The 17,212-nt window shown below is 37.0% G+C and overlaps 1 protein-coding gene across 1 annotated transcript in view; it reads right to left on the bottom strand.

Moving 5' to 3' along the window:
- LOC143856698 (U5 small nuclear ribonucleoprotein helicase) overlaps window positions 1–17,212 on the bottom strand; it is a 93,102-nt gene that overhangs the window by 6,173 nt on the left and 69,717 nt on the right. Inside the window, exons 33-44 of the mRNA XM_077366969.1 lie at window positions 16,848–16,938; window positions 15,156–15,305; window positions 14,185–14,376; window positions 13,789–13,854; window positions 13,542–13,697; window positions 13,319–13,462; window positions 9,434–9,501; window positions 9,166–9,331; window positions 8,986–9,048; window positions 6,033–6,128; window positions 5,709–5,876; window positions 2,690–2,860 (exon numbers count right to left, since the gene is read on the bottom strand). Of these exons, the coding sequence (XP_077223084.1) occupies window positions 2,690–2,860; window positions 5,709–5,876; window positions 6,033–6,128; window positions 8,986–9,048; window positions 9,166–9,331; window positions 9,434–9,501; window positions 13,319–13,462; window positions 13,542–13,697; window positions 13,789–13,854; window positions 14,185–14,376; window positions 15,156–15,305; window positions 16,848–16,938 (1,531 nt within the window). The remainder of the gene's footprint in view (window positions 1–2,689; window positions 2,861–5,708; window positions 5,877–6,032; window positions 6,129–8,985; window positions 9,049–9,165; window positions 9,332–9,433; window positions 9,502–13,318; window positions 13,463–13,541; window positions 13,698–13,788; window positions 13,855–14,184; window positions 14,377–15,155; window positions 15,306–16,847; window positions 16,939–17,212) is intronic.

Genomic DNA, 17,212 nt, shown 5'->3' with positions numbered 1-17,212 from the left:
CAAATCATGACAAATCATTGAAAACATATCTTATGCACGCTTGCAAAAAATTAAGTATTAATAAAAAATATCGTACAGAAATTGTATACTTTATATTGAAGAGGCATGCATTTTTATATCGAAATGTAGATTGATGTTTAATTATAAAAATAGTCAACACACTATTTGAAGCAAAAAGTATAAGAAAACAATGAATGATCGAAGGCATCATTAACTTGCTAATGCAGAATTTTGAAGAAAAAAAAGCCAAACAAAGAAACAAGAGACAGGTCTGTGGATTGCTTGTGGAAGAAACATGAGCAATCTCTAGTGCCACAGCATCATGCTAAGAAGAGGGCCTCCACTGGGAAGATGGCATTATTTTTCTTAATTGATTGGATTCCAGATTCTCCGGTGGGGCTTCCATTGCCTTCGCCCTCTAGCAATCTCCATCCCTGTTCTATTGGAATTGGGACCCCAAGGAAACTTGGGCATTGTCTAGTGCCACACCATCAAGTTAAGAAGCAAAGCAAGGAAAAGAGAAACAAAATAAGGGCAAAAGAAAAACAAACGGACAGTAAATTGCTTGGATATATAGAGACCAGTGGTCTTCAAAGCTAGAATGTCTAGCTGATTACCAAAAAAACCTTCCCTTCAACTCTCAAAGGTGCCAGTGAATGAATGAGAAAACAGCTATGATTTGTGGACACGGACACGAGTGTCGCATGTCGACACGGACCCGGAGTGTCGGACACGGCAAACCCCCAAAATTTAGAAACGGGGACATGGCTAAAATACAAAGTATACAAAATTTAGTCAATTTGAGCTAGGCAGATCCTTTCACCTTCTTCATGAAAATTTTCTAAAGGATTCATTAGCCGACCCCAACTACTTTGGGACAAAGGCTTAGTTGAGTTGAGTTGAGTTGAGTATATAATCATGATTTATAGATATTGATTCATGTGTTGAGTTTCAACACAGATACGAGTTGTTTGACATGGCAACATCTAAAAATCTAGAAATGGTGACACATACATACATATAAAACTCCTTATTGCTATCATGAGTTGTAACAGTATAAATATGATAGCCATTTAACAAACTAATAAATGTTAGAATTAATCAACTATAATCTAAAACAAATATGAGATAAACAAATAACAACGCATTCATCATTTTAATCTAGTTCTCTTCCATCCCCACGATTTGATACAATGAATATAGTATTGGAATAAGAATTTGATCAGGGTTTTAGGTTTATGGGAGGGGATATAGCAACAAATATTCTTAAAGAAGAGCTAAAAGAAGAGTTTATAATAAAAGAAGACCTAATAAGAAAAGAGGTAAACAAAATATTCAATAATAAAACTGAATGTCACAGTTGACAATGTACAAAAATGTGTCCACATACACTTCTAGCAATACCTTTAAAAGTGTCCAAAGGAGTGCCGACACGTGTGGACACGGGTGTCGTGTCGGACACGACATGACATATGGGTCGGCAATAAATTCAAAGTATTAGCTAAATCATAGGAAAACAGCATTATTCCATGACATCAAAAAATATGTTCCCTGTGACTTGATTGGCTTATTACTGAGTTTCCAACCACATCGAGAACTAGAGGAAGCAGCAAAAAGAACCAAAAAAAAAAAAAAAAAGCTATTAGAATCCAAAGAGCATCATGAGGATTAGAAGTTCCTCTAGTAGAAGTTTCAAGCATTTGGTGCTAAAAGAAGCATGGTGCAATGCATTCCTATTAGCCACTTTTTTAAGAAAAGAAAATATAAGTTCCATATTATCTTGGAATTGCATTTCCTATTTTCTTAGAGCTTACAAAGTGGGCTCTTTTTTTGTTTAACTGAGCTTCCGGATAACTAGCTTCCAACACAATTCTGCTGCTGCTATTTTTGGGCAATGTCACTTCTATCTGCCTCCAAAGTGCATCACAATGGAGCAGTTTCCCATGACTAGCTTTGAAATAGCTATGGCCAAAACATGGACAAATAGGCAAATGTTTACAGAATTACAAGACCAAATATGGAATCCACGATGCAGGTTGCTCAATTCAAGCTTCCTGATAACAAATACCGACAGTTTTACCAACCTTCAAAAAGACAAAAAGATACAGAATAGTGAACAAAAAAAACAGATAATTGGAAATTCACATGAAGCCAGTATACCAAAGCAATTCATTGCAAGTTATGTAATGTAGATAGTGCAGATGGTCTGCAAATTCTTCCCAGGTACAGTGTGTCAGTTTCAGATACTCGGATATGCCTAATCTCTCCTGGATGGTTATGATGAACATGGTTCAAGAATTAAAGAAATTAACAAGTTAATGCCGTGGTTTAACTGACTCTCCAAGGGAAAATTTGGCCAAAAGAACATGGATGGAAGAGTGAAGCTGCCAAATAATAGGGGAACAATCTCTTTGGTACAAACTTTTAGAAGATGCCACTTTAAATTCAGAATTACAGGTATTATCAAGTAAAAATTATAAATCCACTGCTTCTAGATTGTCAGCTGTTACCTGTACCTGGTAATATGTCTTGCAAAAGGCAATCGTACCCAACATGCAAATTTGTGAAAACTAAAGAAACTACCATATAAACAGATGGTAATTTGCCCAACAAGCAAATCCAAATTGAAATTCATCCACATAGAAAAACACAGCAGCTAGATTTACTTGACAGAAAAACCAAGCAATACCTGATACAACTGGGGAGCAGGGAAATTTTGGAGTAACATCTGTAACTTCATCCTAGAGAGACCCAAGAGCTGTTGCATATTTGAGATGCCTTTTGTGCCAAGGAAACTAAGAAGATCATCATTCATGCATGGCAACATCCATAGGGAAGAATCTTTATCAAACCATAATCCCTGCAAGCAAATACAGTAATATATCATGGATGAACAATAAAGAAAGACATTTTTCTAGCGGATAACAACCAGAGCTGCTGGATACCAGTAGCAAATATAAGCAAAAACACTGATACAGTAATACATCATAGATGAACAATCAAGAAAGACATATTTCCTGTGGAGAACAATCAGAGCTGCTGGATACAGTAGGGAACTAATTAATAGAAATTCATTTCATTGAAAGATAGTTTATGCAGGATAAAACTTAAATCAGAACAACTAAACAATGACTTCTTTTTCAGATTTTATGGTTAAAAATTGATAACCAATGGGCTATGATGCTTAACTCCTAATAACATTGACACTACAGGCGTGGATTTGTTTCTACAAAAATTTCTCAGATATTTATACAATTTTTACGTCTTCACTCAACTACATCTTGACTCAAGGTTTGCCGATTTCAATACATATCTTGTATGGTCAAGTCCAATGAAGCCACCAGTGAAACATAGCTTGTGGAATCCTTTTCTATATTACATTTTGCCACATTTACATTCTCACATGCAATCCTTTTTTCTTTTTTTTTGGAATGGTTCTCATATGCTATCCTTTTCTTTATTGCATTTTGCCACATATACATTCTCATATGCTAAGTAATGGATATATGTCTATTTTTCATAATGATTTCCCAGCATTTTATATATATATATATATATATATATATATATATATATATATATATATGTACACTTCACATGTTTCTAGCGATTCACATGGCATCATTCTTGAAATTATCTAATAATGGAAACAGCAACCCTAGTCGCCATCTCCATATCTGGTTCACTTGTAAGCTTTACTGGGTACGCCTTATATACCGCTTTTGGGCAACCCTCTGGTATTTCGAATTGTTTGTTGACGCGGACAAAGTAAGGGAAAACCTCTGGTAACTATCTCGGTTTCATATAGAAATTCATATAGAATCTTTGAAAAAGATTTTCCCAATTGGTTGGATCGTAGGTGCGATGATTTACTTCACGGGCGACATCTGGCTACAATAAATAATTGGAAGTCAATGTAGTGATTGGGAGTCCTCTATATATATATATATATATATATATATATATATATAGAGAGAGAGAGAGAGAGAGAGAGAGAGGAAACTGTTGGTGAGCTTAAGCTCACCAAACTTATGGTGAGCTAGCTTGCCCAATCACATGGGGGCCCACTTTGTTAGGATGATCCAAACCATTCATTTGAAAGTCCCTTACATAGATGGGGGGTGTACCAAAAATCAGCTCCATAGGATCATCCTAACCCCTCCATTTGTGGAGGACAAAAATGGACAGACACAAATCTGCCCCATTTTTGTCCTCCACAAATGGAGGGGTTAGGATGATCCTATGGAGCTGATTTTTGGTACACCCCCTATCTATGATAAGGCCTTGCAAATGAATGGTTTGGATCACTCCCCAAAATGTGGGACCCATGTGATTGGGCAAGCTAGCTCACCATAAGTTTGGTGAGCTTAAGCTCACCAACAGTTTCCTCTCTCTCTCTCTCTCTCTCTCTCTCTCTATATATATATATATATATATTGAATGGTATTATATATTATAATATGTATAGATATGATATTGTTAAGAGTTAGCGGTTTTAATTTGTTTAGTATTTAGTTAATATCTTGTACTTTGAGAGGGGGCAATTTTGTCATATTTGCTTTTGTTTGGTATTTAGTTAATGCCTGGTGGTCACGGGTTCGAGTCACGGAAACAGCCTTTCTGCAAAGCAGGGGTAAGGCTGCATACATCTAGCCCTCCCCATACCCACAATGGCGGGAGCCTCTTGCACTGGCCGCCCTGTTTTTTTTTTTTTTTGCTGTGGTTTGGAATTTAGTTAATGCCTTATTCAGTTAAATGACATAATTATGATTTGGCTTTTACGTTACTAATAAGACGGGCATGTCTTATTTCTTTTGTTTACGATTTATTTTAATATTTTTATTGCATTTTAGTTAGCTTACATGTGGGGGATCGTCCTTTTTATTTTTTTTAATTTACAAAAAAAAAAGCTTACATGTGGGGGATGTCCATATCAATTTATGGCCCGTTGTAACCCAAGACCCATTACCCAAGCCCAATTACCCATGACTGAACCCTTTAGAACTATCATATATATCCTATTAGCCAATACCATGGCCCACGACTCATTCCCCTGTACCCTCTCTTAAATCCCCTAGCCTTTGGGCCCCCCACTTAACCTAAGCTCCGTTTGGATGCCAGAATTTTTTTGGTTCTTGGGACTTTTGTGGAATTTCCGCAGGAAACCCATGTTTGATTGCTAGTTATATAGTGGGCAAAAAAGAATCCCACAAACCAAAATAACCCCGCACGAAACCCAAAGCTGGAAAAAAAAATCCCATGAACCAAAATAATCCCGCACGAAATCCAAGGAACCAAAATAACCAAAAGAAGAACTTTTGTCTTCCCAACAGTTCAAGCAACCAAACAAAGCATGGGATTTTTATTTTACCAGGATTTTTATTTTCCCACCATTGTCCGGTCAACCAAACATGGGATTTTTATTTTACCAGGGTACTTCCAGGGAGTTTTTTTCCCCACCAATCTCTCAGGAAGTTTTTTGTTCCACAAAAGTCCCAAGAACCAAAATAATTCTGGCATCCAAACGGATTAAAAGAACCCCTGCTCATAAAGCCCTAAAACCCCTCCCAAAAACACAAGATTCATAGGCAATTTCAGCCCCCAGGCAACAATTAATCAAATATAGGAACTTATTTCAGCATTACACATTCAAGTTTATGGTTAATGCTAACATGTAAATGTTGGATGACAGGCATAAAAAGAATTACCTGCATGACCATTTGCAGAAGATGCATACAAGTTATTGTGCTTGAAAGCCATCCACTGTTGGCAGATATGTCAATCATAGCCTGGATTATACGTATACTTTGATCCAGAACTGATTTTAAGTCTGTTACATAATCGCTGATTGGCAATTGTAACTGTGAAAAGTGTGCCTGAAATGCCAAAGCTTACTGATATGTAAAATTGAAAGAGCAAGCTAAAATATTGCATATTTAATGGAGACCAAGGAAATAATGACTCAAACAATACTGAAACTGATGGTATTTTATTATGTCAAATTGGAAAATGAAGGTGAGTAGGATGCTGACCTGGAAAAGTAAATTTGCTTTCACATGCGGGTCATCGAGGTTATGCATATCCACCAGATATGGAACTTTTTCAGATAATGCCTCGTTGATGTTTTCCTAAGAGCATTAAATAGATAAATAACTACGGAGAAAAAAAGATGGGCTTGTGCCCCAGTGAAATTCCAGTGAAAAGAATTTAACATCTTGAGATTTGATACTGATAGCATATAGTAGCTTATATATATATATATATATATATATATATATATATATATATAAAGTATTCTTTTTTTTTTTTTGAATGGTTCAGAACTCCATTAATATAGACTGAGGTGGTCTGATAGAAGTACAAAGACAGGAATCAAATAAAATGCAAAAGATAAGCACATAATATAGAAAAGACAGGTTAAAAGAAACTCAAGGTGGAAGGAAATCAAAATACTCTAAAACCTCCAACCGAACTCATCTCCTAGCTAGACTATCCGCCGCCCCATTGGGTGATCTTTTAATGTGGGGAAAACAGATCGACGAGGAACCTACATTATCCCGAATCTCATCGAAGAGCGATGCAAGCCGTCATGGGCAAACTTGAGAGCCTCGACAATTTCTCTTCTCCTCTACACAGCCTCTGATAGAAAACGATGATGGGGACGGGCTGATGTTGAGAGGCAACGACAATGATCCGTCGCTGCACTGCACGCGCTTTTTTCCCAAATCTCCCTCCACTCCCTCTGGAGTCGGTTTTACCTTCTCTAGCGTGCAAACACTGGTATTCGAATGAAGCTATGAGATTATCCAAAGCTCTGCTTTCCATTCCCCCCTCCTCCCTTCACCTGCTCTTCCTTGTATCCGTTCAAGATCTGAATCAGAAAGCTTACATCCGCGGCCATTAACGAAGGTTTCTCAGAGCTCGAAACCATAGCAATAAATTAAAACAGAGACAGAAAAGAAGAAGCCCCGTTGAAAAGTCAAAGAGAGAAGGACAAGAACAAAAATAAACATCCGCCTAGTTATCACCATAACGAAGGTTAGGAGTGTAGGTTTAGGCAAGGGATGTGATGCTGTATCTAAGTCTGTTTCGATAAGAGTCCACAGCCGTGTCCATGTCGACATGTGTCGACACAGGAATAAAGTGTGCAAATCCATGTCTACAAATCATAGTATATATGTAACATCATTAATATCCTACCAAGTTGATGCCTTTTACTTTTTGAAATTTCATATGTGGAATGCTTCTATCAGCATGGACGTGCCTATCTATGAAATATAATGTCTTATAAAAGGCCATCGAAGGAAAGTACTCTTGAATTGATCACCAGAGGATTACTTTACATTACCAAAGGAAAGTACTCTTGATCACCAAAGGAATACTGTACTGCCATCTTTGAAAAATACTGATGAGCCTCAAAGTTGGAATTTGAACTGAAAATGCAGATACGAAAACCAAATCTATCATATTGCGCATGAGTTCAGTTCTGACATAACATCACATTGGATTCAACTGTTCAAGTCTAATGATAAGCAGCATACACTAAGGATCCATCATTCTTAATTATTGATGTCTTTAAAAATCAATGTAAAAAGGGAAAGCAAGATAAACATATAAAAAAAAAACCAAAAAATTCACAACTAGGGTACCTTCCTACAAGGAGCAAGGAAGTAACATTATCGGGACACATGAAAATAGGAGTTGCACCTCTGTATTTTCAGAATGTAAACATTGTATTTAACTTTTCTCTCCCAACATCATATATCCATGGATTTTATCATCAACTTAATGAGAATTTCAGGATAGATGGCATTCCAATTATAACAGGTTGTTCAAAGGAGCTGATGTTCTTCCATCGAATATTCTGCCTTTCCTTGGATCCTTGGGTCCAAATACTACCCATGGATTGTTTGTTTTCATACTGGCTTCATCTACTTCAGAAAGCATCAACCAGAACCTCTTCCTCATATCTATCTTGAAAGGATGTCAATTTCTTCTCTCTCTCTCTCTCTCTCTCTCTCTCTCTCTCTCTCTCTCTCTCTCTCTCTCTCTCTCTCTCTCTCTCTCTCTCTCATGTGCGCACGCCCGCGCGCACACACACACACACACACACACACACACACATATAGGGAAAACTGTTTCCAAGCTCAAGCTCAGATAAGCTATCTGAGCTCGAGCGTCAAAAACTCATGTGGGCCTCCATTTTTGGGGTGATCCAAAGCATTCATTTGACAGGTCCTTACATAAATAGGGTGTGTACCAAAAATCTAGGAGTGCAACGCGGGTCGGGTTGAGGCCAACCCTAACCCAACCCGAGATAGCATTCCCTCAACCCTAACCCGACCCAACCCGAGTGTCGGGTTGAGGATGGTCAACCCTAACCCAACCCGCCTCCAAATCGGGTCGGGTTGAGTCAGGTTCATATAGGGCCAAACAAAAAAACTACAAGAAAAAAAAAAACATAATCCTAAGAATATCATGATAAAATTAGATGACGGAGGCCGGGTTCGGGTTCGGGTTTGGGTCGGGTTGCCAGGCCTCAACCCTATCCCAACCTGAAATTAAATCGGGTTGGCTTTTCCCAACCCTAACCCAACCCAACCCAAGAAAATGCCAACCCAACCCGAGCCAAAATTGGGTTGAACCACCCGTCGGGTTCGGGTTGAGCCCGACCCAAGTTGCACCCCAACAAAAATCAGATCCATAGGATCATGATAACCCATCCAAAAGTGGATGGCAAAATGGACAGATACTGTTTCTCCACAAATCTGCCCATTTTCCCTCCACAAATGGAAGGGTTAGGATGATCCTAACCACCTGATTTTTTGTGGACACCATATCTAAGTAAGGTCCTTTCAAATGAATGCTTTGGATCACCGCAAAAATATGGGCCCACAGTCATCTAACAATCTTATGATTCACAGTCATCTAACATTTGACTTGTTAACATTTAAAAGCTTGGAAGATTAAGGGGCATAAACTCACCTCATTATGCCGCACAGGAAGCTCATCATACTCGGAAGCACCAGAAAGAATGTGCAGAAAAACCTGGGATTTATAAGGAGAAAACAACAAGGGGCATAAGAAAATGAAGACCATTAGCTATTAATAAAACAGTAAATAAAAAATGAACCATTCAAGGTCTAGCACAGGGTCTAAACTTACTTCAAGTGAAGTATCAGGGCCTATATTTGAACCAAACATTGATACTGTCATGTAACTAAGGTAATATTGAGATGCTATTGAACCCAACATCAGAGGTTCAACACTGTTTTCATTCATCTTGATGCATCCACTATCTTCTAGATCTTCGAATGTATCTTGCACTAACCTGCTTGAAGAAAAGGTCAAGAATGTATAGTTATCAACTAAGGGATGACTAGCAGCACACTTACATAAGAAAATCCCAAGGATCAACTAATTATATTACTACCTTGACAAATATGAATCTAGAGTTTTGGTTTCAGTATCTTCCAGTCCATAGTAAGCTGGATTCACAGCCTGCCAAATGGGAAGGTTTACAGTTATGATCTTTCTGAGATAGGCATGCACTACAGCAGATAAATGCCAACAACACATTATGAAAGGAAGATGCATTATGGTGTCAAAATAATTTGATAAAAACAAAGTGCCTTTAGTCATGGGTGCATCATACAATACTTCAAAATTTAGCCTTTAGCTTGAACTCTGAGCAAAAAGAAACTATGGCTATGATTCAAGTTTACTGCAAAATCGTTACAACTATGTCTATGAATGTTCACATCGCAGCTTCAAAAATATTGTAATAAAATTACACAGCTAACATTGCCTGTTCTAATTCAAAGGATATTTTTACAAATTTTACAGGTTTATGTCAACATATTTTTTCTGTATACTTCCATAAGAGTTTAGTCATGTCTCTATATCAATGTTTTTATTGTCAGCATTGGACAGTGTCAGAAGTCAAGCCAGATGAATCAATCTATGATATGTGAAACAAAGTCAAGCAAAATCTAATAGACAGAATTTAGGCATTAACTAACACATATTGATAAGGGAGACAAAATCCAACAGATAGAATGTAAGCATTAACTAACACATATTGATAAGGGAGCATAATATCTGATACCTAGATACAAACACCAAAAAAGAAAAAAAGAAGAAATATATATGGACACGGACATAGGAACAGAGATATAGCTCAGCATTTTTGAAAATATGTCGGACATGATGAGATAAGACAAAAGACATGGACATGGGAACAGAGAAATGCCTCAGCATTTTTGAAAATATGTAGGACATCAGACATGAGACAAGACACAAGACATGTATATATAAAACACCATAAAGTGCTTAAGGCAGCGAACAACATGCACACACCCTACAGAACCGGTACCCATCAGAGATGGTTTTTTCCTTTTTTTGTTGTTGTTGTTGGGGGGGGAGGGGTGAGGGTGACCATACACCCAATCCCACCACCAGTTCTTCTGCCTCATGCACATTTTTACCTTCATAGAGGAAATTGCTACACAAGTAACTTATAAGCCACACAATTGTCTCAAATGCTTTGATGGGTCTCACTAAAGGAGATGACCCTCAGCAGTTACCTAACTCTTCTCACAATTAAAGCAATTCTCTGAGACACGAATGTCTACCAGAGCCTAATTGATAACTGTGATAAATTTTGCACAAAAGGACAGGTGGGGCTCCAAATTTAAGTAGGAGAGCATCTTACAAAAAAATGAATAACCAATTTCTAACTTTAACATTTCTGAAAATCATAGACGGAAGTCAGAATTAGAAAAACACTCACTCTTCACTGCCAAGGAACTTTACTTGAATCCTCATTTTCATTACGATGAATCCATCAAAATACACTTAAAATAAAGAGGGTCCATGTGATTGTCTTGATAGAATGCATGTAGGTACCAAGAAAAAAATCTTAATAAACGAGCAACTAGACTTATTCACCAATGCAGAGGAGTTGGTAAAAAGAAGCACTATTAATGAATAATGAGAAGAGAGTGTTTCATCAAATACGAAGATTTGTGAGATAATGCAACATTTCGAACATAATGAAATGGGCAATGTCGAAGCCAGGGAAGGCATGAGAAAAACATTTGAAAAGGCACAAATTATCTTCTTGGTAGATAATACTTGCATTCACCATTGGTTTTTCTTAATTAATAGAAATTCATCAGTAATTAGAACCAAGGTTTCAGATTTCGGTTGCGGGATGCATTTCTATAGCGATGGAAATGAAAACATGTCAGTTTCAAATAGAAATTTCAGTGTAAACCCTGTAAAATCACGGAAACACATGAAAACATATGTAAATGATGGGCATTTATGATGGAAATTTAGGAAGTGCTAGAAAAAGCACAAATAGCACTAAACAAAAACCCCACATAAGAAAAAACCTGACCCATAATGGTTGAACAACATCAAACACCAAGTGGAGTGCCGTCACCTATGTCTGATAATTCAATACATATCACATTTCGCATGCAATTCATAAAGATATTTATACAGAATTCATACACTACATTTCACATGCAATTCAAATAAATATAATAATGTAACACATATTGGTTTAATATATCACTAATACACTAACAACAAAGAAATATGCTTTTCCTTTTCAAAACAGTTTTAATATTGTATAAAAATTATAACAAAAAACGAAAATAGTGAGAAATACAACATAAAGATTATGTATAATAGGACATCGCTAAATCTGCACATGCCTTGATATTTTAGTTTTTCTAATAGTTTAATCATTTTTTTTTAATTTTCATTAAAATATAAAAAAATGGTTTTTTTTAAAAGAAAAATACAAAAATAGCTATAAAATTATAAATTATAGTATAATACTACGATAGTATGAATTGAGTTATTTATATAATTTCCTTGTCCGTTCAATTTTATATGATTTTTAAATATTTTTAATAAAGAATTAATTATATTATCTATTTTAAATAAAATAAACAATTTAAATTTTCTAGCATTTACTGAAGTTTCATCATAAATTTCCTTCATTTGCATATATTTGTCTGACTTCATAGGATTTTTACTGAAATTTCCAACTAAAACCAATATTTTTCCAAGTTTTGACAGAAACAATGTAACATAATAACATATATACTTTCAGTTTTTGTTTCGGTAGGCATTTCAGTTTTGGTATGCGTTTCGGTAGGGTGGAATCATTTCAAATCAATTCCGGTAAAAATTTAAAACCATGATTAGAACTTTTTTTTTATGTTTTTTGTTTTCAGTAATAGAACCAGAAAGCCTTCCTGTACCTCAAGCTCCTAACCCGCACGCACCTACTCATAAGCACCTTACCCGCTGAAACTGAACCCGCTAAAAGACCCGTCAAATCATGTCTACACGGGAATAAAGCTTTTCAAAGCACCCGCAGATTGAACAACTGAATATCCGGTTTCAAGATTCAGATGTTATATCGGATTTTTCTCTGGGTTCCAAACCTCCAGTGTATACTTTTTCGCCTCTAATGGTAGCCAAATTTATTGCAGATGAAAAGACCGAGATGGTCGGAGTACAACTTAGAAAGAAAGAAAAAATACAAGAAACTACAAGATATGGTTAAATAATCACGGAGGAAGAGAGTAAAAGGGCCAAAGACTCCTTAGAGACACCTTCCCTAGCTAACCCATCCACAACCAAATTTGTGGATCGCCACATACGATGGAAGATCATAGAAGAGGATCTCACCCAATCAAACATCTCATCGAAAAACCTGTCAAATCTCCACGGATGTTTCTCCGTTTTGCCTAACCAATGGATCACATTCATGGAGTCCCCTTCTACCACCACATTCTCTATACCATCTCTAGCCAATAGTTTTAATCGAAAAACCTATCAAATATCCACGGATGTTTCTCCGTTTTGCCTAACTGACGGATCACATTCATGGAGTCCCCTTCTATTACCACATTCTCTAATACCATCTCTAGCCAATAGTTTTAATCCTTGGTGAACTGCACACACCTCTGCTTTTGAGGCATCCGCCTCACCAATGGGACTGGCAAAAACCCAAATTACCTCCCCTATTTCATTTCTCAATACTCGTCCAATCCCGGCTGGGCTAGGATTGCCCAAGCTAGATCCATCAAAGTTTAGTTTGAGAAAACCGTGATTAGAACTAAAAAAAACTAAACAGGCAGAAATAACATTAGAGGCTATATGTGGCACATGAAATGGTAAAAAAATTGTGTAACATGACATTGGAGGCTATATGGTTCAGGCTGAGCAAACAAACATGAAATGGTAATAAAATTGTGTTGCATAAAATTGCGAAGCAATAAAAAATCCTCACCAATCGACGAAATAAGTAAGTCCAAGTGAGATAATGCACCGCATCCTCTTTATGACAAATTGTACCAGAAACAATCTCTGCATTGAAATGATTATGTAACTGCTCCCGCAGGCTACTTTCAACCGGGAATGGTTCATAAAGAAACTGCAAACAAGAATTATAAAAGGTGATTACAACAACTTAATAAAAAGTTATGCTTTGATTATTTAGCTGCTAATTCAACCTTCTTGTAGAAGCTCTTTTTGGGTTCATGGACAAGTATAACTGCTTTCCCATGCTGGTCATATTGTGGCCGACCTGCCCGACCCATCATTTGCAAGATATCGGTAATTGGAAAATCAACATATCTTTTTGCTTTCCCATCATAATATTCTGTTCCCTGCATCAGCAGTGGAAGATTTGTTATACAAGATCACACAAAAAGGATCATACATGAATATATAGAAACCAAAAATGCAGGGCACACGCACCTTAATAATAACTAGATGAGCTGGAAGGTTTACACCCCAAGCTAATGTGCTGGTACATACCAAAACCTATATGAAGTAAGGATAAAGCTCACAGTCAATAAGCAAAAAAAAAAAAAAATGCGACTTACTAAGAAACATGGATTTAAATTTCGGTTTCGGCCTCGGCTGAAACTGAAATTTCAGCTGAAATCTGGTAAAAAAGAATTAATTAATTATTTACTGGCCAAAATTTCGGAAAAAAGAATAATTTTTTGAAAAAAAATTTGAATTTCTTTCAGTCGAAATTTGGGAAATCCTAAATTTCGGATTTCGCAAAATTTCGGTCCCACCCGAATTACCGGATGAAATTTAAAACCATGCTAAGAAACTTGTGTTCTGCCATGGTAGAAAAGGTACCTGGATTTTATTGTTTGCAAAGAGTTCCTCAACCAAAGACCTATCTCTATCATTCAATCCTGCATGGTGCAACCCGATGCCAAATTGCAAGGTGTGCCTCAGGTTCTGTTCAGTGACTTGAGAAAGGACCATTTCCAACACATCTTCTTCCATATTCAAAAATTGCCTCGAATGTTCATCTGACGCTGCAAACTGAAATTATATTTTACATCAATAAGGAACCGTTAATACCAATTGTTAACTTACCAACTTCTCCAAAAGCTTAAGCTGTTGGAGAAAGGCGTTATTTATCTTTTATACTTTAACACTCCCTGGCACGTGTGGTCCACTTGGCAAACACGTGGCACATGTGGTCCCACTTTGGGCTGACCATCACATGTGGATTTTGCTATTTAGGAGGTTTGAACTCGAGACCTTTGGCTCTGATACCATGTTAACTTACCAACTTCTCCAATAGCTTAAGCTTTTTGGAGAAGTTGGTTAGTTAACATGGTATCAGAGCCATGTTAACTTTGGAGAAGTTGGCACACACGTGGCACATGTGGTCCCACTTTGGGCCGACCATCGCATGTGGATTTTTGCTATCCGGGAGGTTTGAACTCGAGACCTTTGGCTCTGATACCATGTTAACTTACCAACTTCTCCAAAAGCTTAAGCTGTTGGAGAAAGGTGTTATTTATCTTTTATACTTTAACCCTCCCCCGCACGTGTGGCCCACTTGGCAAACACGTGGTCCCACTTTGGGCTGACCATCGCATGTGGATTTTTGCTATCCGGGAGGTTTGAACTTGAGTCCTTTGGCTCTGATACCATGTTAACTTACCAACTTCTCCAAAAGCTTAAGCCATTGGAGAGTGTTAAAGTATAAAAGCATAAATAACGCCTTTCTCCAACAGCTTAAGCTATTGGAGAAGTTGGTAAGTTAACACCAATCAAATAGTTTTTGTTGCTTCACTGATGAAACAACTCACCTGAATAAGGTCTAGTGCAGTAAGTCTTGTTTGGCGGCGAGATGAAACAAAAATAAGAACCGGTTTTGTAGGAGAATGGGTACATATGGCAGCATATGCAGGTTTATTCATGCTATTCATTCTTGGGCAGTAGAATTTCCCTGGATATCCCTGTTCAAACAATGTAATATGTTCTGAATTAGGATCTCAGAATCCAAATGTGTAAGATTCCCAGCTCATTGAATTGGAAAACATATAAGCAACATGGGCAATCAAAGAAATGGGAGATTGAGAGAATGCATCGTTCCAAAAGTAGCTGAATTTTAATTGTCTTTTTTTTTTCATTTTAACATAAACTTATTGTAAAGGTTTAGCCGACCCCAACTAGTTTGGGACAAAGGCTTAGTTGAGTTGAGTTGAGTATGTTAACAAACTTATTGTAAAGGTTTAGCTACTTATTGTGGGGTGGGGGTATAAAGGCTATTTCTATGAATAAAAACACCCCTTATATGAGAAAAGTACTAGATTTGGGGCTTTGAGGCTAGGTTTTAGAGAACCAGTATTTTCATAATTATGCTGCAAGTCTGCAACTGTTCAGTGGAATCAAATCCGTCTCTTTCAGGGTGATTTCTCTCACAAAGAATCCAAGATCAACCATTTGGGTGCAAAGTTTGTGGAGATAAGCACATAGTACAATCATGATTTTTATTCTTTCTACTTTCAATCTCTTTAGAGAAATTCATTTTTTTTCAATTTCTTGTAGTGCTTTGAATTTCTTTAAAGCGTATTGGAATTGTTTGAAGCATACTGTGACAGTTAGATGAAGTGGTTGCATGGAAATATGTTGGACAATTACATTACCTTATGGGGCTTATTTTCTTTTTAGACGTAGCAGATGCTTGAGGTTTCATTTTTCTTCGTAATTGAATGATGATTTATGCTTTAAAAGTGAAAGATGGTTTTTTAAAGAATTCCTTGTCTTTCCATAATTTTTTCAGCCCCCCTTTATTTTGAGTTTTGCAATTTTAAAATCAGAGAAGTTGTGAGGTATATCCTCACTCAATGACTCTGCCTTTTAAAACACTGCTTTTAGGTTTTCGTAGAGATGAAATTTAACTACAGTATAGACGCAACAAAAGTATCATGGATAATGTGCTTTCAATCTAAGGTCAACGGAGAGATTTGTCCTATCATTTGGCCGACACTTTGAATTTCTTGTTGACACACGTGTCGTGTCGTGTCTGACACGACACTCGTGTCCACACATGTCGACACTCCTTTAGACACCTTTAAATGTATTGCTTAAGTTTTAGTAACTTTATATCTATGCACGTGTATGAGTGTGCCACTATTTCTAGATTTTTAAGGGTTTCCGTGTCAGATACCTCATATCCGTGTCAAAACTCGGCACACGAATCCGTATCCACAAATTATGATTATATGTACTTTCTATTATAGCCGTGTCCCCATTTCTAAATTTTGGGAGTTTGCCGTGTCCGACACTTCGTGTCCGTGTCGACACGCGACACTCGTGTCCGTGTCCACAAATCATAGCATTTGTCCAATCATCAAACTATATACAACTGTAACTAGCTTTTGCATTCAAAGAAACCTTGGATTACCTTAATTACAAAATAGAAAGCCAATAGAAACCCATTTTCAAAAAAGAACAAGAAAAAGAAAGAAAGCCAATAGAAACATGCATTCACTTGCCTGGATGTGAACTTCAAGAGGTACAGGCCTCACACTAGGCTTGAAATTGAATAACCCAATGTCCCCAACTCCCAACCAGTCAGCTAAATCACTGAAATAAACAGGACACTATAAGAAACTTCTAAAAAGAAGCATATAATCAAACACATGTTAGCATGCACCCAATTTCGGTTAATATTTGAATATGAGAGATGTAACACTACTGCAATGTGGAATGGAAAATAAATATGTGAATGGAACCACCATTAGAAACTATTAACTTTATCAGCATCTTGAGGGAGGCTTAACTGGGTTATGTTGATGTGCTTACAGGAAGAGAACAAGTCAACACCTAGAGATTTATAGAATAACCTTAGCAGAATATG

Source organism: Tasmannia lanceolata, unplaced genomic scaffold (genome assembly GCF_043159265.1).
Source record: "Tasmannia lanceolata isolate RefF3 unplaced genomic scaffold, GAP_Taslan_0.1 ptg000003l, whole genome shotgun sequence".
NCBI lineage: Eukaryota > Viridiplantae > Streptophyta > Magnoliopsida > Canellales > Winteraceae > Tasmannia > Tasmannia lanceolata.
This window is presented reverse-complemented; position numbering and strand designations above follow the sequence as displayed.